The sequence below is a fragment of the Salmo trutta genome, chromosome 1, assembly GCF_901001165.1.
Source record: "Salmo trutta chromosome 1, fSalTru1.1, whole genome shotgun sequence".
Lineage (NCBI taxonomy): Eukaryota > Metazoa > Chordata > Actinopteri > Salmoniformes > Salmonidae > Salmo > Salmo trutta.
The window spans coordinates 37,621,839-37,649,391 of record NC_042957.1 but is presented as its reverse complement, the minus strand read 5'-3'; the positions used below and the strand labels follow the sequence as shown (position 1 = coordinate 37,649,391).

Genomic DNA, 27,553 nt, shown 5'->3' with positions numbered 1-27,553 from the left:
CTTACAGGCTAACCAATAGTACAAAAAAGGTATTAGGTGAACAATAGGTAAGTAAAGAAAATTAAAAAACTGTAAAAAGACAGCGAAAAACAGTAGCGAGGCTTTAAAAGTAGCGAGGCTAAATACAGACACCGGTTAGTCAGGCTAATTGAGGTAGTATGTACATGTATATATGGTTAAAGTGACTAAGCATATATGATGAACAGAGAGTAGCAGTAGCGTAAAGAGGGGTTGGCGGGTGGTGGGACACAATGCAGATAGCCCGGTTAGCCAATCTGCGGGAGCACTGGTTGGTCGGCCAATTGAGGTAGTATGTACATTTTTTTTATTTCACCTTTATTTAACCAGGTAGGCAAGTTGAGAACAAGTTCTCATTTACAATTGCGACCTGGCCAAGATAAAGCAAAGCAGTTAGACAACATACAACAACACAGAGTTACACATGGAGTAAAACAAACATACAGTCAATAATACAGTAGAAAAATAAGTCTATCTACAATGTAAGCAAATGAGGTGAGATAAGGGAGGTAAAGGCAAAAAAGGCCATGGTGGCAAAGTAAATATAATATAGCAAGTAAAACACTGGAATGGTAGATTTGTAGTAGAAGAAAGTGCAAAGTAGAAATAAATAATGGGGTGCAAAGGAGCAAAATAAATAAATACGGTAGGGGAAGCGGTAGTTGTTGGGGCTAAATTATAGATGGGCTATGTACAGGTGCAGTGATCTGTGAGCTGCTCTGACAGCTGGTGCTTAAAACTAGTGAGGGAGATAAGTGTTTCCAGTTTCAGAGATTTTTGTAGTTCGTTCCAGTCATTGGCAGCAGAGAACTGGAAGGAGAGACGGCCAAAGGAGGAATTGGCTTTGGGGGTGACCAGAGAGATATACCTGCTGGAACGCGTGCTACAGGTGGGTGCTGCTATGGTGACCAGTGAGCGGAGATAAGGGGGGACTTTAGCTAGCAGGGTCTTGTAGATGACCTGGAGCCAGTGGGTTTGGCGACGATTATGAAGCGAAGGCCAGCCAACGAGAGCGTACAGGTCGCAGTGGTGGGTAGTATATGGGGCTTTGGTGACAAAACGGATGGCACTGTGATAGACTGCATCCAGTTTGTTGAGTAGGGTATTGGAGGCTATTTTGTAAATGACATCGCCGAAGTCGAGGATCGGTAGGATGGTCAGTTTTACGAGGGTATGTTTGGCAGCATGAGTGAAGGATGCTTTGTTGCGAAATAGGAAACCAATTCTAGATTTAACTTTGGATTGGAGATGTTTGATGTGAGTCTGGAAGGAGAGTTTACAGTCTAACCAGACACCTAGGTATTTGTAGTTGTCCACAAATTCTAAGTCAGAACCGTCCAGAGTAGTGATGCTGGACAGGCGGGCAGGTGCAGGCAGTGATCGGTTGAAGAGCATGCATTTAGTTTTACTTGTATTTAGGAGCAGTTGGAGGCCACGGAAGGAGAGTTGTATGGCATTGAAGCTCGTCTGGAGGGTTGTTAACACAGTGTCCAAAGAAGGGCCAGAAGTATCCAGAATGGTGTTGTCTGCGTAGAGGTGGATCAGAGACTCACCAGCAGCAAGAGTGACATCATTGATGTATACAGAGAAAGGAGTTGGCCCAAGAATTGAACCCTGTGGCACCCCCATGGAGACTGCCAGAGGTCCGGACAACAGGCCCTCCGATTTGACACACTGAACTCTATCAGAGAAGTAGTTGGTGAACCAGGCGATGCAATCATTTGAGAAACCAAGGCTATAGAGTCTGCCGATGAGGATGTGGTGATTGACAGAGTCGAAAGCTTTTGCCAGGTCAATGAATACGGCAGCACAGTATTGTTTCTTATCGATGGCGGTTACGATATCGTTTAGGACCTTCAGCGTAGCTGAGGTGCACCCATGACCAGGTCTGAAACCAGATTGCATAGCGGAGAAGGTGCGGTGGGCTTCGAAATGGTCGGTAATCTTAACTGACTTGCCTAGTTAAGTAAAAATTATTAATAAATTATCAATGGAAACAGGATGCACCTGAGCTCAATTTCGAGTCTCATAGCAAAGGGTCTGAATACTTAAGTAAATAAGGAATCTTTGTTATTTTTAATACATTTTTTTTTAAATCTAAAAACCTGTTTTCACTTTGTCATCATGGGGTATTGTGTGTAGATTGCTGAGTAGAGCATTTTATATAATCCATTTTAGAATAAGTAACAAAATGTGGAAAAAGTCAAGGGGTCTGAATACTTCCCCAAGGCAATGTATTTTTTGTTTCCCCTCGCATCTAAAGCTGCCTGATAAAGCTAGCCAGTTGATAGTAAAGCTAGGATGAATGTCAGAGGCCATCTAGCTAATGCAATAGCGGCTGTTAATGCAATGGCTGGTCTGGAGTTCGTCTGAAATGTACCATTATATTTTACATGATAAACAAACTACTGTCATGCCTTTTCACCCTCATAAATGTATGAACACAGATAAGAGACAATTACTTTCAAGTAGATTGCTTTTGTTTCATTTACCTCATCCATGCTTGTTCATATGAGAAGCTACTTCTTGAGATTTGATTGTTGGACCAATCCAGCCAATGGTTACAGTGAAATGCTTACTTACGAGCCCCTAACCAACAGTGCAGATTCAAACAAATACGGATAAGAATAAGAGATTAAAAAAATAAAAGTAATTAAAGACAGCAGTTGATAAGCAATTGGCCTTGTGTTTTAGGTTATTGTGAGATCTTGCATGGCGACCCAGGCCGAGGGAGATTGACAGTTCTTTTGTGTTTCTTCCATTTGCGAATAATCGCACCAACTATTGTCACCTTCTCACCAAGCTGCTTGGCGATGGTCTTGTAGCCCATTCCAGCCTTGTGTAGGTCTACAATCTTGTCCCTGACATCCTTGGAGAGCTCTTTGGTCTTGGCCATGGTGGAGAGTTTGGAATCTGATTGATTTATTGCTTCTGTGGACAGGTGTCTTTTATACAGGTAACAAACTGACATTAGGAGCACTCCCTTTAAGAGTGTGCTCCTAATCTCAGTTCGTTACCTGTATAAAAGACACCTGGGAGCCAGAAATCTTTTCTGATTGAGAGGGGGTCAAATACTTATTTCCCTCATTAAAATACAAATAATTTTATAACATTTTTGACATGCGTCTTTCTGGATTTTTTTGTTGTTATTCTGTCTCTCACTGTTCAAATAAACCTACCATTAAAATTATAGACTGATCATTTCTTTGTCAGTGGGCAAACGTACAAAATCAGCAGGGGATCAAATACTTTTTTCCCTCACTGTAGCTTACATGTCAACAATCTCAGCCATAACAGTCTGTTTAGCCCCATAATTGTGCACATGTCGGTTTTGTTGCCAAACAACCAACCCGTCTATAGTCAGATGAGAGTTGTGTCTCCAACACAATTTTCAACAGCACATTTAATAACAGTAACTTATCAAATTACATTGGTTGTAATAAAGCCTATTATTGCAGAAAACATTTACAAGCATTTTTGAATGCTTAAGGTGCGCAGATGTGCAAGATCAGGGGTATATACACCTCACACAACAGCCTCACACGAAGCTGCACACAGTGTGCAGTTTGACTAGGCTACTGATATTGCCTGGGGTTGTTCGACATACAAAATGACTTGTAGATCAATGACTGAGTGTCAACACAGTTACTTGCTTAGTTCAACACTGAAGGAGAGGTTTTGTGACAACTGATGCGTATCAGTTGTCACAAAAGATTAGGTACTTTCAGGAGGTAGAAAGAAAGTAATTTGCAAAAAACATTTGTGAACCAGTGATTCGTAGTGTTCAAATCGATTTTCTGACCTATGCATGCTTCATTTTGATCGATTCGGAGTCCCGCAGACCGATGCACTTCTATCTTAAAAATACTAACTGGGGACCGATGCTAATATTCCACGATATGCAATACATAGATTCATTGTAAGATTCCATTCGACAACACTCAACTTGGCATGATACAGGCCTTTCATAATAACAGGGTACTCACAACAAGAAGAAATAGAACACAGGTAGACCTATTTTGTGGGATGTATGACCTATGCACATTGTACCAGTGGATATAGTCAGCAGATGATGGCCAGCAGTGATTTCTGCATCCTGTGTGGAGCGGTGGGCATAATCAGGCCTAATTGCCTCTCCCAGGAAACTCAATTACTGTGTGACAGAGACTCAAGTCTCAGTGGGGGAGAAATGTGATATATAGCAGCTTTCTGGTGTTTTTTTAGTTGATAGGGCTCCACAGTTGCCCAATAGAATGCACTAGGGGCACTATTTGTTGGTCTAATAGGTGACATTTTCAAGAGGTTCTGATCAATCACTTTAGCAAGTGAAATGAAGAATTCAAGAAACATAAACTTGACAAAAAAACTGCTAAAATGGGAAAATGAACATACATGACTAAAACATGGGTCAAGAAATGCTGTAGAATAGCCCTGGACTAATTCAAACAACTAACTACTGGAGAGAAAACCTGTTCTGAGTGGAACAGCACACCCAAGTGTACAAATTAGGAATCACAGCCTAGGCAACAGCAACAGACAACCCAATGAATTCATCTCCGCCAGGATGATTTGTTCATTGCTTTCCAACAGTATATTGCATCATATCAAAAGATGTGTAAGCAAGCAGAGTGCAACAACTAAAACACTAGGCCTACTGTGTGAATTGAGGCATAGTAAACACAATTGAATGAATTCGACAACACATTTTGCAATAACAGATTGCGGCAGTAATGTGCCTTCACAGGGATCAAGCCGAGGGCGTGGTCCAAAACTACACAATCACCATGGGGACGAAATAGCAACTCTGCTGCAGTTGAATAATTAGCGGTCCGATTGGCATCTATCCCTGAACTTCTTTTCCATTCCACTGTCAAAGCCAGTTACTTAACCTCCCTGGGCAAGGTGGGACGTTTGCCTCCCACCCTAGTCAACAGCCAGTGGAATCGTTCTCCACTAACATCAAGGCGGTGACCCGATCCTGTAGGTTCATGCTCTACAACATTCGCAGAGTACGACCCTGCCTCACACAGGAAGCGACGCAGGTCCTAATCCAGGCACTTGTCATCTCCCGTCTGGATTATTACATCTCGCTGTTGGCTGGGCTCCCTGCCTGTGCCATTAAACCCCTACAACTCATCCAGAACGCCGCAGCCCGTCTGGTGTTCAACCTTCCCAAGTTCTCTCACGTCACCCCGCTCCGCCGCTCTCTCCACTGGCTTCCAGTTGAAGCTCGCATCCGCTACAAGACCATGGTGCTTGCCTACGGAGCTGTGAGGGGAACGGCACCTCCATACCTTCAGGCTCTGATCAGGCCCTACACCCAAACAAGGGCACTGCGTTCATCCACTTCTGGCCTGCTGGCCCCCCTACCTCTGAGGAAGCACGGTTCCCGCTCAGCCCAGTCCAAACTGTTCGCTGCTCTGGCACCCCAATGGTGGAACAAGCTCCCTCACGACGCCAGGACAGCGGAGTCAATCACCACCTTCCGGAGACACCTGAAACCCCACCTCTTTAAGGAATACCTGGGATAGGATAAAGTAATCCTTCTAACCCCCCCCCCCTAAAAGATTTAGATGCACTATTGTAAAGTGGTTGTTCCACTGGATATCATAAGGTGAATGCACCAATTTGTAAGTCGCTCTGGATAAGAGCGTCTGCTAAATGACTTAAATGTAAATGTAAATGGAATCGCGTTGCGCGAAATACAAATACCTCATAAATGCTATAACTTCAATTTCTCAAACATATGACTATTTTACACCATTTTATAGATACACCTCTCCTGAATCGAACCACGTTGTCCGATTTCAAAAAGGCTTTACAGCAAAAGCAAAACATTAGATTATGTTAGGAGAGTACCCTGCCAAAAATAATCACACAGCCATTTTCAAAGCAACTAGCATGCATCACAAATACCCAAAACACAGCTAAATGCAGCACTAACCTTTGATGATCTTCATCAGATGACACTCCTTGGACATCATGTTACACAATACATGCATTTTTTGTTTGATAAAGTTCATTTCTATATATAAAAACAGCATTTTACATCGGCGCGTGACGTTCAGAAAATATTTTCCCTCAAATACTGCCGGTGACTCAACGCCACAATTTACAAAAATACTTGCCATAAACATTGATACAAAATTAAACTGTCATTCAAAGAATTATAGATGAACATCTCCTTTATGCAAACACTATGAAAGATTTCAAAAAAGCTTCACGAGGAAAGCACTCTTTGCAATAATCTGAGTACTGAGCTCAGAAAGATACACTAGGCTATACAGATAGCCGCCATCTTGGGGACATCTAAAATCATACATTGCATTAGAAATATTCCCTTACCTTTGAACATCTTCAACAGAAGGCACTTCCAGGAATCCCAGGTCCACAACAAATGTTGTTTTGTTTGATAAAGTCCATAATTTATTTCCAAATAACTCCTTGTTGTTCGTGCGTCCAGTAAGCTACTCCAAGTGTAGAAAGCGCGCGGACGATGTCGCGACGAAAAGTTGAAAAAAAAGTTGTATTTACGTTCGTTCAAACATGTCAAACGTTGTAAAACATCAATCTAACGGCCTTCAGAACGTGAAGATTCAATAATATTTCAACCGGACGGTTTCTGTGTCTTGATAAAGGTTTTGGAACGGGAGGATCCTCGCTCGTGAACGCGCCCCAAGAAGTGATGTCATCCCCTGCCTCAACAACTTCCCCTCCTTGTCATTCGGTCTCTGTTCATCATAGAAGCTTCAAACAACTTTGTAAAGACTGTCGACATCTAGTGGAAGCTGTAGGAAGTGCACAATTATTACTACGTCACAGTGTATTCAATAGGACACGACTTGAAGGGAGCCCATGCATCCAGATTTCCACTTCCTGGTAGGATTTCTCTCAGGTTTTTGCTTGCCATATGAGTTCTGTTATACTCACAGACACCATTCAAACGGTTTTAGAAACGTCAGAGTGTTTTCTATCAAAATTTGCATATCCTACCTTCTGAGTCTGAGTAGGAGGCAGTTTAATATGGGCACATATTTTTCCCGAAATTGTCGATACTGCCCCCTAGACCCAACAGTTTTAAGTGTCTTAAAGTGGGGAGTTTAGGCTTTCTCTGTGTGGCCTTGTCTGCTCTTAGCTGGGCAGTGTTCAAAAGGGACGAAACAGAAAACAATGCTCTAAAACAGAGTAAAACGGGGAGGTACTATGTGAACTTGTCCAATAAGAAACAATAGTTTTTGTTTCCTGCTACAAAAACATTGCTACGCTCTGACCTAATGGTGAGATTTCTGGCACAAAATGGATGCCATGGCATTATCCAGGTGGGTACTTCACATTAGCAGTGGATGAGGAGAGTACTCCCCATACAATGTAAAGCACCAGGAGCACCTAGAACAGCACTAGCTGCAAATCCAATCCATTATTATCAAGTTATCAAGGTCTACACACTGAATACAATATTGGATACAAACAAATGTTTTGAGAACGTCAATGTTTGCTTAGTCTAGGTCATAATGAACAACAGTAGTTTCACCTAATGAGAGTCACATTACCATAGTGAACCTTATAAAAGGGGAAAAAATCACTGCAGTTTGAGGTCAGGTCAGAAAGCTGACAAACACATGTTCATGTTATAGCAGACACACAGGGCAGCATAGAAAGATTTTACATTGCATTCATCTCCATTTCCGGAAACACATTAGCAGAACAGCCAAGCTTTACAGATCTCAAACCACAAACATTGATGTCAACCACACATTACTACATTAGACAGCTTCCTTTTCAAGTGTCTTATTTCTTCATCCTTGTGTGAGGGGATGGAGTTTCCTTGTCAATGTTAGGGGGTGATTTTTATTTTATTGCCTCTGTTATGGGTTCAACTCCTAACATAAGGCAAGATAAACTTGTCAATAAATTACAGTAGTAGACAACAGTTCTGACCAGTGTTGGTAAAAGCACATCCCTCAAATAGTGCATTTCATCAGCTGCCTCTATTCCTCTAAATGTCTATTCTCCTCCTCCTCTTCACACTTCTCCAGGTGGCCCTCGATCCTCTGATTTGGGATGCCTTTTGCCTCCTTTGGACTGCTTTGCCACCGAACGGGTGTTCATCTCTATGTGACACATAGGAGAGGGGATATTGGATGGTGCATTGAATAAACCAATGCATGAATGAATAAATAAATGATAAAACTTTATTGATCATCAGATGGGAAATTGCATGTCACAAGTAATGTCACCCCATTTGTTGAGATAATAATGGGAATAGCAATGGTGATACTGCATATAAACTACAAGCTATCCTAAACTGCTAAATTATCACCCATGGCTGTTACACTTAAGTTAGAAATGGCTGCCTGCATTGTTAGGATGGAATGAATTAAATTCTGGAATTCTGGAATTAATCCATGTCAAGTTTTTATTAATCTTTCTCAGTCTATTTGATTAAATTTCAAATAATTTCATGACTTGGGTATGTTATCATGTGTGTGTATGCATGTGTCTGTGCCTATGTTAGTGTTGATTCACAGATCCCGCTGTTCCATAAGGTGTATTTTGACCTTTTTAAATCTGATTCTACAGCTTGCATCAGTTACTTGATGAGGAATAGAGTTCCATGTAGTCATGGATCTATGTAGTACTGTGCGCATCCCATGGTCTGTTCTGGACTTCGGGACTGTGAATAGACCTGTTGTGGGATGTCTTGTGGGGTATTCATGAGTGTCCGTGCTGTGTGCCAGTAGTTCAAACAGACAGCTCAGTGCATTCAACATGTCAATACCTCTCATAAATACAAGTAGTGATGAAGTCAATCTTTTCTCCACGCCAGGAGAGATTGACATACATATTATTAATATTAGCTCTCTGTGTACATCCAAGTTCTGAACAAATTGCAATTTTCCTAAGTCCCTTTTTGTGGCACCTGACCACACGACTGAACAGTAGTGCAGGTGCGACAAAACTAGGGCCTGTAGGACCTGCCTTGTTGATAGTGCTGCATCGCTTTAATATCCTCAGTCTTTTTCCCTCCAAGTTGTCAGACCCTGGTGGCTTGTCATTGTTGATTGACAAAAATAAATTCTGCACTTCCACACTCACTTTATGGAATTCAATGCTTGTCTTTCATAATTTAGTCAGATATACTTGGATGTGTAGTGTCAGCGTTTGTTGCTGGCATGTCATGACTAAGTTTGCTAATCTTGCCAATTAAAAAATAATTAAAGTAGTTGGCAATATCAGTTGGTTTTGTGTTGAATGAGCCATCTGATTCAATAAATGATGGAGCTGAGTTTGCCTTTTTTCCCAAAATTTAATTTAAGGTGCTCCAAAAGCTTTTTACTATCATTCTTTATGTCATTTGTCTTTGTTTGATAGTGTAGTTTCTTCTTTTTATTCAGTTTTGTCAAATGATTTCTCAATTTGCAATACCTTTGCCAATCAGTTTGGCAGCCAGACTTATTTGCCATTCCTTTTACCTCATCCCTCTCAACCATACAGTTTTCAATTCCTCATCAACCTACCGGGATTTAAACGTTTTTATAGTCATTTTCTTAATGACTACAAGACGTTTTGTAGTGATTCCTATGTTGTTGATGTAAAAAATATTTGTTGGATCGTGGTGTGTAATGAGGAGCAAACAGACACTGCACTTGACACATTTATGAAATTGCTTATTCTAGTTACTAGTAAGCATGCACCCATTACGAAAATGACTATAAAAACTGTGTAGACTGTTAATGCTGTAAATGTCTATTGTAGCTGGAAACTACTGAGTTTTAATGGAATATCTACATAGGCGTACAGATGCCCATTATCAGCAACCATCACTCCTGTGTTCCAATGGCACGTTGTGTTAGCTAAGTTTATAATTTTAAAAGGCTAATTGATCATTAGAAAACCCTTTTGCAATTATGTTAGCACAGCTGAAAACTGTTGTCCTGATTAAAGCAGCAATAAAATTGGCCGCCTTTAGACTAGTTGAGTATCTGGTGCATCAGCATTTGTGGGTTCAATTACAGGCTCAAAATGGCCAGAAACAAAGGACTTTCTTCTGAAACTCGTCAGTCTATTCTTGTTCTGAGAAATGAAGGCTATTCCATGTGAGAAATTGCCAAGAAACAGATCTCGAACAGCGCAAACTGGCTCTAACTAGAATAGAAAGAGGAGTGGGAGGCTCTGGTGCACAACTGAACAAGAGGACAAGTACATTAGTGTCTAATTTGAGAAACAGACTCCTCACAAGTCCTCAACTGGCAGCTTCATTAAATAGTACCCGCAAAACATCCGTCTCCATGTCAACAGTGAAGAGGCGACTCCGGGATGTTGGCCTTCTAGGCAGAGTTCCTCTGTCCAGTGTCTGTGTTCTTTTGCCCATCTTAATTGAATCTTTTTATTTGCCAATCTGAGATATGGCTTTTTCTTTGCAACTCTGTAATCTGTTACTCCCCAACCCTGGATATGGCTACTATATCCAGGGTTGGATACTGCTTTCAAGCTCATTTCAGCAGCATTAATATATATATATATGTGATCAATAGATTTCATTCCTGTCTGTAACTCCTCTGGTAGGTTGACTGATAACCTGAACCCGGTTGCAGGCACTGGTTACAGTAGCAAGAGTCAGAAGAAGTGCAATGTCTCCCCCAAGTGAGCTTCATAGGAGACACACCTGAGTTGGCATCTGGTTCATTAAAGTGATGGTGAGGCTATCCCACTGGTCCGACAAGTCGGTGATATGAGCTGAATAACTGGTTTTGGTTTTGACCAGCAGGGTTGCCACGCTCCGTTCGGCCTTTCTCCTGTCCTCCTAAACTTTTTATTAAGAATTAGACATGTCATGTGATATAGGTGAGGCCTCAATGCAGCCAAAGACATTAGGAAAATCTAAAGGTAACCAATTCAGTGTGTTTGTATGGATTCTGCTTTGTAGGTAATAAAGCCTCTACTGAAAACAATACACCATCGATCATTCAGATAAATGCTTAAGAAAATGCTAAGTGTAAAAGGCTTCAGTTTTGACTCAAAACAGAGTAGCATATCAATATATGGTGTTTACCTTCGTGTGATATTGGTTTCTTTCAGTCAGGGCACTGCACTAGCTACTGATAGACACTCACATTGAACCTCTCCGGCAAAGCCTTGTTTCTCCTCATCTCTTCGATCCTCCTTTCCAGCTCCATGGCTGTATTGGATGGGTGTACAACCTCTGGCTCTGCAGAACATTAGCAAGGGGAGAACATTGAGTTAATTATCAAGCAACTGTATAGCATCTTTGTGAAAAGTAACAAAGGCAAAACAACATTTGCTGGAATGATCAAAAGAACATGGAACAATAACATCCACAATGGCCAATGAGAGAGAACCCTTACTATGGGCCTCTTTTCAGTGCTGCTGTCCTGAGCAGGTAGCTAGGTCCATTTGAAAGAACACCTGCATTAACTAGTCTCACCTTTACAACTGTTTTGTTCTGAGTTTGTCACCTGCAAACCATCACCAAGTTTGCAAAAAAGAATGAAAGTATAGGATAATTGCATTACTATACGGTAGAGTTCAAGTGTTTAACTAGGAAAAGTTTATTTGAAAAACTGAAATATTGACTAAATGTGCACCACTAGATAGCTGACGAAAGCTAACTTATAGCTTTGCTAGAATGTTTTGCCAAAGCTAACTAGCAACTATAACGTTAGCTAGCATTGCTAGAATGTAACTTTGCCACAAAATTGACCGAGTAAAAATTCACAAGTAGGAATAATGTTTGTAGCAACTAAATTACCTAGCTATATCAAAAGCAAACTTTACTTGTACTTTATTTTAACTTTAATACTAATGTTATGGGCCATGATGAATTTGTTAACCAATACACTTTGGCAAGCACATTTTCACCATCTTTTTGCTAGCAATATTTTGGGAGGAGTTGAGTGAGAGTTTAGAATGTGGGGGCAGTATTTGCATCAAACAGAGCAGGAGGCACAGACAATGAACTAATCAATGATCTAATTAAAATGCCCACCTGACCAACATAGTAGGCCTAGCCTTCTCCTGGTACCACCGAGGTTTGATTTGGACAGTTATCCATGGTGCATTAACAGATAAAAGCAGTTTGCACCATACTTAACTATCAATCTTGCCTTTTCATGTCGTGCAACCTGTTGCTGTATCACGACCATTAACTTGTGTCCATCCTAAAAATACTCCATATCAACAGTGTAGTTACAGCAAAACCAATCATAATATACCCTTTGCAATGCAAATGAACATAGCTCTGTTGTCTGTCCTGTTTGGATTATACTCTAAATCATTAGAGTACAAACCAGTGCTCGATCCCTCTGATATATGGTCCAGCTACATTTATAGGACTGCTGCAAGGTGCTGACTGAGGGAACTAGACTTATTTTGTATATTTTTCCATCATGAAATATATAAAATACTCAGTGCTTGACTCGGACGGAAATAGGTTTCGGTACCCATTTTGGGTGTCAGTACTGCTTATATTTAGGTGCAGGAGCTCCACAATACTTTTGAGCTAATATTCTATAAGAGAAAGAGGAGCTCAAGCAGTATAATATGTGTTCATTACTCAGCTCCGGCGAGCTCCTGGTGAAGTCAAGCACTGAAAATACTACAACCCTTGCCTAGGTAGGTCCGTGATCACTTCAAAGTGGGTTAACTCTATTGGAGCCATGGTTAGCAAGTTTGCCTCTAGGCTGTTGTTGCTCCCTACATTGTGATCAGAAGTTGGATGAGTCTATCAGAGTTGCGTATACACGTGAGGGACTTGTTATGTTGAAGCCAGGTTATACGCTTTTCCGAACGGAGGGGATAGTGTAACAACCCTTGACCTAAGTAGGCCTATTACGATTTCCCCCCAAGTGGGTTACCGTTTTGGAACAGTGAATAGTAAGTTTGCCTATGGGCTTTGAGACCCATAGGGGAGTTGCACTGTTGCTGTCTGCTACAATACTTTGTATTTATGTGGTAATTAAGTAATGGGAGACAACATGAAAGACTAATTAACATAACCCACTGGAGTTCGACACAAACAAAATGTTTTTTCACATGGAGAGTATCCACTTGGTTTATTCAGACCTTGAGAAAAAGCATCTATATCCAAATGAAAACATTTATCGTGGGTAAATAATATATTTTTTAAACAGCCTTACAAACTGGTACAATAATGTTTTCACCTCTCAGATACCCAAAAATCAGTCACCCAACAAAACTGACATTTCCGAGCTTGACCTTGTTACCAACACAACACAATGAAATGACCACCAAAAAACAGTGACAGTGATAAACTAAATTCAGATCCTTAAAAGATGACTCGTCACTCTTGCTCTTTTGAAACAGGATACATACCAAGAGCCATTTAACACTACTGTGAAAAGCAACAAACAGCTAGACAATTAACCTTTGAGTATACTAGGCCTACCTTTTACCAAGGAAAATCAGCATGACTTGGGGTGAGTTATCAGATTGTATGTATGTATTATTTTAAAGGTTCTAAAATCCAATAACAAATTCAAATTGCAGAAGTAAAAGTACAAAAATGATAAATTACCTATGCTTTTATATAACACCAGTTTGGGTTCTCAAACTCATTTCCGTCCAAATGTTAGGCTAAGGGGGAAAAATTATTCCTCAGAACCATGTTAGCTCATAAGGTACAGTTATACACAGAAGATGCATGGTTCTTGAAAAACTTACTGTGTTAAGGAAATGTCCTTTACCCTGATTTTGATTGAATGGGGCCCTGAGTTGTGGATTATACAAACATTTGCTTGCTTGCTCATTAATAATGCTTATTTTAGCCCCTGAAGGGATATCACCTTGTTAAGGTAACTAATAGACAACATCCATACATGGTTATTTTGTAAGCTACATTGTGATGGCTTAAGAGGCTTCACCAGCTCCCACACTAATGCATGTCATGTCAAGATGTTTTCAGAGATGATGTTCTCTCTGCAGTGCAACAAACAAAATGATTCGCATTTCACAGTAGCGAAATGTGTGTGATGCTATCTAACATGCAGGAGACATATTGCTCAAGTAGTTCCCCGCAATACAACACCAATGTAGGACAAACCTCAATATTGGCTGTGTAATGCAATCAAACAAAAGGGCTGATCTGATTGGTTAAAAGACCAATTAGTGGCAAAAGATCTGAAATGGTCTGCCTGTGTAAATGCAGCCAAGTTAATACAAAGGCAAATGTAAAGGGATACTTTAAATGTAACACAAATGTTACTTTGATACCTATCCAAGCTGAAGAGAAGGCTAATGTAACATGAATGAAATAGAAATCACTTAGTACATAAAAGTTCCTAAGAGTTGATTCAGACTTAATGATTTTAGGCTGTGTACAGTATACAAAAAGGAAATATTACAGTCTGTAAAGCCAAATTGATGGCTGTCCTAGTCACTGGGTTACAGACGTTCTGTTGCTAATTGTATAGGTAATTTACAATACCCAATACCTTGCCATGAAATCTGAACAACAATTGTAATGTAGACATCATAACCGTTTTCTCACTCAGCCATTTTTCAGTTTTGTGTTTACTAATATTGCATAGTAAACAGATTAAATAATTGATTATGCAAAAGAGAGAGTGCATGATCTTGTCTTTGTGGCATGAACAATTTCATAGGGAATTAGGTTATAACCATTGCCAAGAGTTCAGTATGTGTTTCTATTTGTTCTGGTTCCAACCAGTGGAGCAATTCTAGTGTTTTTGTGTATTGACATTATTTTAAATGTATAAGTGCTGGTACAGTAACTGCTCAACAAAAAATATACTGCTCAAAAAAATAAAGGGAACACTTAAACAACACATCCTAGATCTGAATGAAAGAAATAATCTTATTAAATACTTTTTTCTTTACATAGTTGAATGTGCTGACAACAAAATCACACAAAAATAAATCAATGGAAATCCAATTTATCAACCCATGGAGGTCTGGATTTGGAGTCACACTCAAAATTAAAGTGGAAAACCACACTACAGGCTGATCCAACTTTGATGTAATGTCCTTAAAACAAGTCAAAATCAGGCTCAGTAGTGTGTGTGGCCTCCACGTGCCTGTATGACCTCCCTACAACGCCTGGGCATGCTCCTGATGAGGTGGCAGATGGTCTCCTGAGGGCTCTCCTCCCAGACCTGGACCAAAGCATCCGCCAACTCCTGGACAGTCTGTGGTGCAACGTGGCGTTGGTGGATGGAGCGAGACATGATGTCCCAGATGTGCTCAATTGGATTCAGGTCTGGGGAACGGGCGGGCCAGTCCATAGCATCAATGCCTTCCTCTTGCAGGAACTGCTGACACACTCCAGCCACATGAGGTCTAGCATTGTCTTGCATTAGGAGGAACCCAGGGCCAACCGCACCAGCATATGGTCTCACAAGGGGTCTGAGGATCTCATCTCGGTACCTAATGGCAGTCAGGCTACCTCTGGCGAGCACATGGAGGGCTGTGCGGCCCCCCAAAGAAATGCCACCCCACACCATGACTGACCCACCGCCAAACCGGTCATGCTGGAGGATGTTGCAGGCAGCAGAACGTTCTCCACCGTGCCTCCAGACTCTGTCACATGTGCTCAGTGTGAACCTGCTTTCATCTGTGAAGAGCACAGGGCGCTAGTGGCGAATTTGCCAATCTTGGTGTTCTCTGGCAAATGCCAAACGCCCTGCACGGTGTTGGGCTGTAAGCACAACCCCCACCTGTGGACGTCGGGCCCTCATACCACCCTCATGGAGTCTGTTTCTGACCGTTTGAGCAGACACATGCACATTTGTGGCCTGCTGGAGGTCATTTTGCAGGGCTCTGGCAGTGCTTCTCTTGCTCCTCCTTGCACAAAGGCGGAGGTAGCGGTCCTGCTGCTGGGTTGTTGCCCTCCTACAGCCTCCTCCACGTCTCCTGATGTACTGGCCTGTCTCCTGATAGTGCCTCCATGCTCTGGACACTACACTGACAGACACAGCAAACCTTCTTGCCACAGCTCGCATTGATGTGCCATCCTGGATGAGCTGCACTACCTGAGCCACTTGTGTGGGTTGTAGACTCCGTATCATGCTACCACTAGAGTAAAAGCACCGCCAGCATTCAAAAGTGACCAAAACATCAGCCAGGAAGCATTGGAACTGAGAAGTGGTCTGTGGTCCCCACCTGCAGAACCACTCCTTTATTGGGGGTGTCTTGCTAATTGCCTATAATTTCCACTTGTTGTCTATTCCATTTGCACAACAGCATGTGAAATTTATTGTCAATGATTGTTGCTTCCTAAGTGGACAGTTTGATTTCACAGAAGTGTGATTGACTTGGAGTTACATTGTGTTGTTTAAGTGTTCCCTTTATTTTTTTGAGCAGTGTATATATATTGCATAGGCTATGTTTGCTAGACACTAGATTCCAAAAGCGTTAAAACATGAACAAATTTGCTAAGGATTTGTCTGTAAATGTTTACATTTTTAATTTAACTAGGCAAGTCAGTTTAGAACAAATTCTTATTTACAATGACGGCCTATACCGGCCAAACCTGGACGACGCTGGGCAAATTGTGCGCCACCCTATGGGACTCCCATTCCCAGCCGGTTGTGATACAGCGTGTACTCGAACCAGGGAGTCTGTAGTGATGCCTTTAGCACTGAGATGCAGTGCCTTTGACCGCTGCGCCACTACTGTGTGTGGCAAATGTGCTAAGGATTTGTCTACTGTATGTGGCAATCATCAAATTACATTAATGTGTCTTTAGTACAGGGGTGGAAAACAAATAGACATTAAACTCAAACATGTATGCCTAAACTTTTAGGCAATAAGACACTTCAATTTGACATACATTTTGAAAGTGCAGATTTAGTAGGTTCTTTTTTTTGGTGTTTAAGTGCATACATTTGTTCTCACGTTTATGACTTTGAAGTAACAGATACATTCATTCAGGCAGGACACAGTCTTTTGGTGTGTTTGGAGTTGTAGTGGCTCCGCATGTCCTTGCGAAGGCGAAACTTCTCCCTGCAGACGCCACAGACGTATAGGTGCACATCCATGTGTTTCTCCAGGTGCTCGCCGCTTTGGAAGATTTGAAAGCACACCTGGCAGATGGTCTCCCCGGCCGACAGGTGCGAGATCATGTGGCGCACATGGTCGTGTTTGAGGAAGGCGCCCTGGTTGCACACAGGGCAGACGTAGCGCGCCATGCCCTTGTGCATGTCGGTGTGCAGCCGGAGCTGCCGCTCCCGCAGGAATTGCTTGCCGCACGTCTGACAGCTGAACTGCTTCTCCTTGGTGTGGACGGTGTAGTGCTCCCGCAAGTGGCAGCGCTGGTAGAAGCCCTTGCCACAGATGGCACAGAAATGCTTGCGCCGGTGGTCAGGCTCGACACCGCCATCCTCCAGCAGGACAGGGCGGAACAGCTCCTGCTCGTGGCAGGTCAGAGCGTGTTCCAAGGCCAGGCTCTCACTCTGGAAAAACAGGCCACAGTGGGGGCAGGCCAGGTCACCCCCCTCCAGCAGCCCATCGTCCATGGCTTGCAGGTCCTCTGGCAGGGGCGTGTCGCCTTCCTCCCCATGAGAGTCAGTGTCCGCACTCTGAGGTTCGCCACAGCGCTCAGCATGCTCCTGCAGTTGCCACCCCTTGATTAGGACCTGGCCACACCTCCCACAGGCGCAGATGTGGCCCATGTGGCTGGAGATGTAGTGGGCTGACTGGTACTCTTCCGTGAGAAGTTCTCCGCACAGCTCACATGGCAAACTTTCCCCATCCTTCTTCTCCTCTTTAATATTGTGAATCTTAGCAGGTATGCCAGAATCCTCATTGCTGGACATGTGCCCTTCAAATGGCTTGTTTCTGTCGTTCATGACGGAAACACCAGCCTCGGGCTCCTGGTCAAATTTAATCGGGTCCCTCATAGTCTCATTGAGTGCACTGTGCCTCGCACTGATATCTCCCACCTGGACCACTTTAATGCCATCCATCATCTCGGACACCACGTTTTCTTCCGGCTCCACCTTGATGGTGATATTTCTGGCAGACCCAGGCTCATTTTCCGTACCAGTTGCCACAGACCTGATCGCTGTGTCGGAGTCAGACTTGTGGTCCGGCCAATCTCCTCTAGCCTTGCAGACCACCCTGTGCTCCTCCATCCCCTCAGAGGCCGAGCTCTCTGCCTTTCTGGAATCATTGTCTGCCTCTGCGCTGGCCTTGGGGACCTGGAAGGCCTTACGGTTGGTGCAGGTGAGGATATGCTCAATCAGCAACTTCTCGCAGCTGAAAACAAAGCCGCAGTCGTCGCAGGTGTATGTGCGTCCGAAGCGGGGGCGCTCTTTTAAGGTGGTGATCCGGGCGCTGGGCCTCTTGCGCAGGTCACAAGGTTGCTCAGCTACGCTGTCTAGAAACGGTGATGCTACTACTACCAAAGGGGGTGCCACATCCTCCACCACGAGTGCAGGCCTGTTGACTGGGAAAGGAATGCTTGTTCGCACAGGCACAGCAGTAATTGCAACTTTGGGCAAACTTTTGGGCTCGGTCTCTGGGGCACCTGGCTTCTGCTGCTCATACATTTGGACTCCAAAAATCATTTTGCCGATAATTGCCGGGCCAGCGGAGGAAGAGGAGCTGGACGAGGTGGTGGAGGAAAAGGAAGAGGTAGAGCAGGACGGTGTGAGGTTTGAGGCGCTTCTGATGTCCCTGAGGTCCTCCAGGGAGTCGGGGATGTAGTACATCTGCAGGAAGGCCATTGAGGCCTTGAGCTCCTCGAACTCGTAGCTGCCCACCACGATGCGGCCCAAGTACATGAGCTGCAGGATTAGGTCGAAGTACTCCGCGCTAATCTGCATGTTGCTGAGGTCCATGCTCGCCGTCCCCTGTTGGTCTCGGATGAACATCATGCGGAAGTAGGAGCTGCAGGCAGCCAGCATGGCCTTGTGGGCCCGGAAGTAGATGTCGCCGATGGCGATGCAGCAGTCACACAGGAATCCCCACTCCCGCTGGTTGTTGAGCTGCTGCAGGACATGCTCGCTGTGGCTCGGCCTCGCCATCAAACTGGAAAAGGAGTAGAGGAGAGAATTAGCAAAGCAATGCTTCAATCTACAGATGCTAAATAACAGCAATGTAGCACCAAATCTGTTCGAAAACAAGTGTGTAAACTTGTGCAGAGACCAATTGCATGTCTTATGATGTCTTTATAAGCTAAATTAAGCTGTTATTTCTTCATGATACCCCTAGTAAAATAAAAGGTTAAATATAACAATATAAGAGACATATCTGAATCAGTCTTTTCACAACAAGAGGAGACCCAACAAACACAACATAAAAACTAAATTGTAGGTACTCCACACTCCTAGGCATTCGATAATTTACACATTAATGGTTGCTTATTAAATTATTTTTAAAGATTAACACTCATGCCTTAAAAAGGTGGAATCCGCAGGTCGCCCCACTTCTTGTGTTGTGTTTTCACTTTGAATGAAAACAATAGGGTTGAGCCTTGAGCCGCCTTGGGCTGGCCTTTTGGGCAAGATGTGTCATTGTGCTAAATCCTGCCTACTCAAATGACGCTGCTGCCATGGCTCCGTGGCTGAAGAGGAAGGAAAGTCACCTGCGAGCTACAGCCGCCAAAAGCAAACACAGAGGAGACTAAGCCAACAAGCTAGCTAACTTGTTTGCAGATAAACGGTTCTGGTAGCAGGGACAACATTTTCAGAAAATATCGACAGCAACAAGCATAATTCTCGGTTTTTGGATCTGAATCAACTTGACTCCAAAAGACTGCTCATGACCAATCCAGAAACTGGATAAACTTTGGAATACATTTTGAATGTTGGAAGAGTGGCGCCGAAATGGCCCCCTTCTCATGGACTGGTAGGTAAGTGTTGGGTGGAGTTTTTAGCCTACTAGCTACTAACCTTAGTGTATACAATGTTGAAGCTAGCAAACACGACTACTTAGCTGGCTAGCTAACATCTGTATTCGGACTGTTTTGTTCTCAAAGGAATCTAACGATAGCTATGGGATGTAAACAAATTTGTGCACAAAATTGGAGAGATATAAGCTTTTTGTGCATATGGAACATATCTGGGATCTTTTATTTCAGCTCATGAAATATTGGACCAACACTTTACTTGTATATTTTTGTTCAGTATAGCTTTAGCTAGCTAGCTAACATTAGCTAGTTGAAATTTAACATTTAACATTTAAGAAATAAAGGCAATGGGCGTCTTGTGGGTTTTATGCAGTGTAGCCAGCATCCCGGAGTCACCTCTTCACTGTTGACATTGAGACTGCTGTTCTATGAAGGGAGTAGCACACAGCGCTGTACAAGATCTTCAGTTTCTTGGCAATTTCTCACATGAAATAGCCTTCAATTCTCAGAACAAGAATAGACTGACGAGTTTCAGAACAAAGTACCTTGTTTCTGGCCATTTTGAGCCTCTAATAGAATCCACAAATGCTGATGCTCAACTAGTCTAAAGAAGGACAGTTGCTTCTTCAAATCAGAACAGTTTTCATCTGTGCTAACATAATTGATTTTTTTTTTCTTCTAATGGTCAATTAGCGTTTTAAAATGATAAACTTGGATTAGCGAACACAACGTGCCATTGGAACACAGGAGTGATGGCTGCTGATAATGGGCCTCTGTACTCCTATGTAGATATTCCATTAAATTGAATCAGTTTCAGGCTACAATAGTCATGTACCACACTAACAATGTCTACACTGTATTTCTGATCAATTTGATGTCATTTTAATGGGCTTTGAAATGTGCTTTTCTTTCAAAAACAAGGACATTTCTAAGTGACCCCAAACGTTTTGAAAAGTAGTGTATATTTGTGCGATGTTACTGTACCAAATTGTATAGCTAGATGCATTTTTAGTGGTGGTCCTGGGCTGAAAATGCAGTAGACCACCTAGCTTTGGCACCAAATCAGCCTCTAAAGTCCATTGTGCGAGATGGAAAGACGGAAATGTCAAGCAAGACGAAATATCATTGAGCAAAAAAACACCGAGTTTAGAGCACAGAGGATAAGTCCAGAGAGCAGAGGATGAGTGCAGGCAGCAGGGGCATGCAAATTAAACTTGCAAGTGTGAGTTTGAACATGTAGAACATTATTGCCAGACGCAAAATATAAATTTGAGAGCAGAGATTTTTGTTTTGTTTTGCAGAGATACTACATGTTAATACTTAGAAGTTACTGAGCTCTCACGAATACACCGCACCCAACATGGATTTTCCGCTCACACCAAAAAAATTTGCACTCGCAACTACAATCTTTTACTCATTTTATTGCAGGTGAAAATTAGAGCCAATGAACTTAGTTGTCACTAAATAACACAGCCACAAAGTCATAATTATTATGGCTAAACTCCACTTATTTCTAAAATGTATCTTATTAAAATCTGATTTTAAACCTAACCCTAACCTCAACCACACTGCTAACATTACACCTAACCCTAACCTTAAATTAAGACCGAAAATAACATTTTTGTTTTCTTACATTTTTATGATGTGGCTATGTTATTTAGTGGAAACCGAATTTTGTTGGTGAAAGGCAAGGTGATGGTGAAGTAGGGATGATAATAAAAAGCTAAGCGCTATCATTTTTCAGTCCAGAATCTAACCAACCAACTAATCAACTATGATTTCAATATTAAATTATTAATAGTTATTTATATGAGCTTCTGTTATTAAAGCAGGCTATTGATTAGGCAAGCTAGGTTAGCGTCAGCTAGCAGAGAGCTAGTTAGTGTTTAACCACAGAAAACTAACCAGTATCTTTGGTTTAAACAAGAGCACTGCTAGCTAGCTAAGTTAACGAGGACTTGAAAGACCAATGCGGTGGAGGAGGTAGATGGAGATTTGATTACTTTTACTCTGGCAGTTTTGTGCAGTTAGAATTAAAGATAATTACTTTTAAACATCTCCCTCTCTCCATGCAGGCCCATTTTTACTATGCAGTGGGGAAGTTGCTCTCTGCTTAGCTGACAGAGATAGGAGATACAGGAGTCCACTCTGTTCGAAGTACCTTGACTCTCCTCTATGCGCATCACTCTGGACTTCTTGCAGGTAACCATGACTTCTATCAATCACACCCGTAGCTTAATCATTAGTGGAACTGAGAATGGAGGAATAGTCATTTGGGCATTTGTCACGTAGATAGGATGACTTGCTCATGACGGCGCCGGTGGGTGGGGCTGCCGTCTTATCGGCCCTCAACCAATCATGCCATTTTGTTTGTTATTTCGCGTTGTTCATAACTTGTTCTGTACATTTTTTTATTTAACTAGGCAAGTCCGTTAAGAACAAATTCTTATTTTCAATGACGGCCTAGGAACAGTGGGTTAACTGCCTTGTTCAGGGGCAGAATGACAGATTTGTACCTTGTCAGCTCGGGGATTTGATCTTGCAACCTTTCGGTTACTAGTCCAATGCTCTAAACACTAGGCTACGCTGCCGTCCCTACATAATGTTGCTGCTGACCGAAAAGAGCTTCTAAACATCAGAGCTGGGATTGCTCACCTCAAACTGGACAAAGAGTTTTTCTTCAATGAGTCGGATGCGAGGGATATACTGTTGACACCCGACCAGGCCGATCAACGTGATTCTCTGGAGAAGGAAACTGAGATTGAGGCAAAAGTTCAGGGTGCCTTGTGAGGACCAGGCGACAAGCGGCTAATCTGCCCTTGCCCTCCGTTCAGCTAGCTAACGTTCAATCGCTAGAAAATAAATGGGACGAACTGAAAGCAAGTATATCCTACCAATGGGACATTAAAAACTAATATTTTATGCTTCACCGAGTCGTGGATGAACAATAACATTAAGAACATAGAGCTGGCGGGTTATACACTCTATCGGCAAGACAGAACAACAGCCTCTGGTAAAACATGGTGGGGGCCTATGCATTTATGTAAACAGTTGGTGCAGGATATCTAAGGAAGTCTCAAAGTTTTGCTCGCCTGAGGTGGAGTATCTTATGATAAGCTGTAGACCACACTATTTAACCAGAGAGTTTTCATCCATTTTTTTCATAGCTGTCTATATACCACCACAGAGCGAGGGTTGAACTAAATCCACACTAAATGAGTTGTATTCCTCCATAAGCAAACAGGAAAACGCTCATCCAGAGGCGGCCTTCCTAGTGGCCGGTGACTTTAATGCAGGGAAAATAAGTTTTGCTGAATTTTTATCAACAATTTAAATGTGCAACCAGAGGTAAAAAAATTATAGACCACCTCTACTCCACACACAGAGACGCGTACAAAGCTCTCCCTCGCCCTCCATTTGGCAAAGCTGACCATAATTCTATCCTCCTGATTCCTGCTTACAAGCACAAATTAAAGCAGGAAGTACCAGTGACACGGTCTCTAAAAAAAGTGGTCAGATGAAGCAGATGCTAAACTACAGGACTGTTTTGCTAGCACAGACTGGAATATGTTCTGAGATTCTTCCGATGGCATTGAGGAGTACACCACATCAGTCACTGGCTTTATCAATAAGTGCATCGAGGACGTTGTCCCCACAGTGACTGTACATACATACCCCAACCAGAAGCCATGGATTACAGGCAACATTCGCACTGAGCTAAAGGGTAGAGCTGCCGCTTTCACGGAGCGGAAGCTTATAAGAAATCCCGCTATGCCCTCCGATGAACCATTGAACAGGCAAAGCATCAATGCAGGACTAAGATCGAATCATACTACACCGGCTCTGATGCTAGTCGGATGTGGCAGGGCTTGCAAACTATTACAGACAACAAAGGGAAGCACAGCTGAGAGCTGCCCAGTGACACGAGCATACCAGACGCGCTAAATAACTTCTATGCTCGCTTTGAGGCAAGTAACACTGAAACATGCATGAGAGCATCAACTGACAGGGATGACTGTGTGATCACGCTCTCCGCAGCCGATGTGAGAAAAACCTTTAAACAGGTCAACATTCACAAGGCAACATTCACAGACAGATTTCCAGGACGTGTACTCAGAGCATGCGCTGACCAACTGGCAAGTGTCTTCACTGACATGTTCAACCTCTCCATGTCTGAGTCTGTAATACCAACATGTTTCAAGCAGACCACCATAGTCCCTGTGCCCAAGAACACTAAGGTAACCTGCCTAAATGACTACCGACCCGTAGTACTCACGTCTGTAGCCATAAAATGCTTTGAAAGGCTGGTCATGGCTCACATCAACACCATTATGCCAGAAACCCTAGACCCACTCCAATATGCATAACGCACCAACAGGTCCACAGATGACGCAATCTCTATTGCGCTCCACACTGCCCTTTCCCAACTGGACAAAAGGAACACCTATGTGAGAATGCTATTCATTGACTACAGCTCAGCGTTCAACACCATAGTGCCCTCAACTCAAATCAAATTTTATTGGTCACATACACATGGTTAGCAGATGTTAATGCGAGTGTAGCGAAATGCTTGTGCTTCTACTTCCGACCATGCAGTAATATCTAACAAGTAATCTAACAATTTCACAACAACTACCTTATACACACAAGTGTAAAGGAATGAATAAGAATATGTACACATACATATATGGATGAGCGATGGCCGAACGGCATGTGCAAGATGCAGTAGATGGTAGAGTACAGTATATACATATGAGATGAGTAACGTAGGGTATGTAAATATTATATAAAGTGGCATTGTTTAAAGTGACTAGTGATACATTTATTACATCCCATTTTTAATTATTAAAGTGGCTAGAGATTGAGTCAGTATGTTGGCAGCAGCCACTCAATGTTAGTGATGGCTGTTTAACAGTCTGATGGCCTTGAGATAGAAGCTGTTTTTCAGTCTCTCGGTCACAGCTTTGATGCACCTGTACTGACCTCGCCTTCTGGATGATAGAGGGGTGAACAGGGAATGGCTCGGGTGTTTGTTGTCCTTGATGATCTTTTTGGCCTTCCTGTGACATCGGGTGGTGTAGGTGTCTTGGAGGGCAGGTAGTTTGCCTCCGGTGATGCATTGTGCAGACCTCACTACCCTCTGGAGAGCCTTTTGGTTGTGGACGAAGCAGTTGACATACCAGGCGGTGATACAGCCCGACAGAATACTCTCGATTGTGCAACTGTAAAAGGTTGTGAGTGTTTTTGGTGACAAGCCAAATTTCTTCAGCCTCCTGTGTTTGAAGAGGCGCTGTTGCGTCTTCTTCACCACGCTGTCTGTGTGGGTAGACCATTTCAGTTTGTCCGTGATGTGTACGCCGAGGAAGTAAAAAATGTCCACCTTCTTCACTACTGTCCCGTCGATGTGGATAGGGGGGTGCTTCCTCTGCTGTTTCCTGAAGTCCACGATCATCTCCTTTGTTTTGTTGACATTGATTGTCAGGTTGTTTTCCTGACACCACACTCCGAGGGTCCTCCCCTCCTCCCTGTAGGCCGTCTCGTCGTTGTTGGTAAAAAGCCTACCACTGTAGTGTCATCTGCAAACTTGATGATTGAGTTGGGGGCGTGCATGGCCACGCAGTCATGGGTGAACAGGGAGTACAGGAGAGGGCTGGGAACGCACCCTTGGGGGGTAAATCGAATGCGCGACCTGGGCTGGGAAAATTCTGGATCGTTGTTACTCTAACTTCCACGATGCATACAAAGCCCGCCCTCGCCCTCCTTTTGGCAAATCTGACCACGACTCCATTTTGTTGCTCCCAGCCTATAGACAGAAACTAAAACAGGAAACGCCCGTGCTGAGGTCTGTTCAACACTGGTCCAACCAATCTGATTCAACACTTCAAAATTGCTTCGATCACGTGGACTGGGAGATGTTCTGGATAGCGTTGAACAACAACATGATGATATAGGCTGATTCGGTGAGCGAGTTCATTAGCAAGTGCATCGGTGATGTTGTACCAACAGCGACTATTGAAACCTTCCCCAACCAGAAACCGTGGATTGATGGCAGCATTCGCGCAAAACTGAACGCGCGAACCACTGCTTTTAATCAGGGCAAGGCGACCGGAAACATGACCAAATACAAACAATGTAGCTATTCCCTCCGCAAGGCAATCAAACAAGCTAAGCGTCAGTATAGAGACAAAGTAGAGTCGCAATTCAACGGCTCAGACACAAGAGGAATGTGGCAGGGTCTACAGTCAATCACGGACTACAAAAAGAAAACCAGCCCCGTCGCGGACCCCGATGTCTTGCTCCCAGACAAACTAAACAACTTCTTTGCTCGCTTTGAGGACTATACAGTGCCACCGACACGGCCCGCTACCAAAACCTGAGGACTCTCTTTCACCGCAGCCAACGTGAGTAAAACATTTCAAACGTGTTAACCCTCACAAGGCTGCCGGCCCAGACGGCATCCCTAGCCGCGTCCTCAGAGCATGCGCAGACCAGCTGGCTGGTGTGTTTATGGACATATTCAATCAATCCCTATCCCAGTCTGCTGTTCCCACATGCTTCAAGAGGGCCACCATTGTTCCTGTTCCCAAGAAAGCTAAGGTAACTGAGCTAAACGACTATCGCCCTGTAGCACTCACTTCCGTCATCATGAAGTGCTTTGAGAGACTAGTTAAGAATCATATCACCTCCACCCTACCTGACACCCTAGACCCACTCCAATTTGCTTACAACCCCAAAAGGTCCACAGACGACACAATCGCAATCACACTGCCCTAACCCATCTGGACAAGAGGAATACCTATGTAAGAATGCTGTTCATCGACTACAGTTCAGCATTTAACAACATAGTGCCAGCCAAACTCGTCATTAAGCTCAAGACCCTGGGTATCGACCCCGCCCTGTGCAACTGGGTCCTGGACTTTGACACGCCGCCCCCAGGTGGTGAGGGTAGGAACAACACATTTGCCACACTGATCCTCAACAAGGGGGCCCCTAAGGGGTGCGTGCTCAGTCACCTTCTGTACTCCCTGTTCACCCATGACTGCACGACCATGCACAACTCCAACACCATCATTAAGTTTGCTGATGACACAACAGTGGTAGGCCTGATCACTGACAACGATGAGACAGCCTATAGGGAGGTCAGAGACCTGACCATGTGTTGCAAGGACAACCACCTTTCCCTCAACGTGATCAAGACAAAGGAGATGATTGTGGACTACAGGAAAAAGAGGACCGAGCATGCCCCCATTCTCATCGATGGAGCTGAACTGGAGCAGGATGAGAGCGTCAAGTTCCTTGGCATCCACATCAACAACAAACTAACATGGTCCAAGCACACCAAGACAGTCGTGAAGAGGGCACGACAAAACCTATTCCCCCTCAGGAGACTGAAAAGATTTGGCATGGGTCCTCAGATCCTCAAAAGATTTTACAGCTGCACCATCGAGAGCATCCTGACAGGTTGCATCACTGCCTGGTATGGCAACTGATCGGCATCCGACTGCAAGGCACTAGAGGGTAGTGCGTACGGCCCAGTACATCACCGGGGCCAAGCTTCCTGCCATCCAGGACCTCTACACAAGGCGGTGTCAGAGCAAGGCCCACAAATTTGTCAAAGACTCCAGTCACCCAAGTCATAGACTGTGCTCACTGCTACCGCACGGAAAGCGGTACCAGAGCGCCAAG

At 43.4% G+C, this 27,553-nt stretch overlaps 1 protein-coding gene across 6 annotated transcripts in view; it reads right to left on the bottom strand.

Moving 5' to 3' along the window:
• Window positions 1-7,606: 7,606 nt before the first annotated feature.
• The window catches only part of LOC115195481 (zinc finger and BTB domain-containing protein 1-like), a 53,730-nt gene continuing 33,783 nt past the window's right edge, over window positions 7,607-27,553 (bottom strand). For 4 of the 6 annotated variants that reach the window (XM_029755369.1, XM_029755378.1, XM_029755394.1 and 1 more), the window contains exon 2: window positions 16,848-19,047. In XM_029755369.1, coding sequence (XP_029611229.1) covers window positions 16,944-19,043 — 2,100 coding nt within the window. In that variant the 5' untranslated portion in view covers window positions 19,044-19,047 and the 3' untranslated portion in view covers window positions 16,848-16,943. Of the gene's footprint in view, window positions 8,130-11,132; window positions 11,228-16,847; window positions 19,048-27,553 lie in introns of those variants that run through there. The other 2 variants (XR_003878706.1, XM_029755386.1) reach the window with 2 other exon arrangements.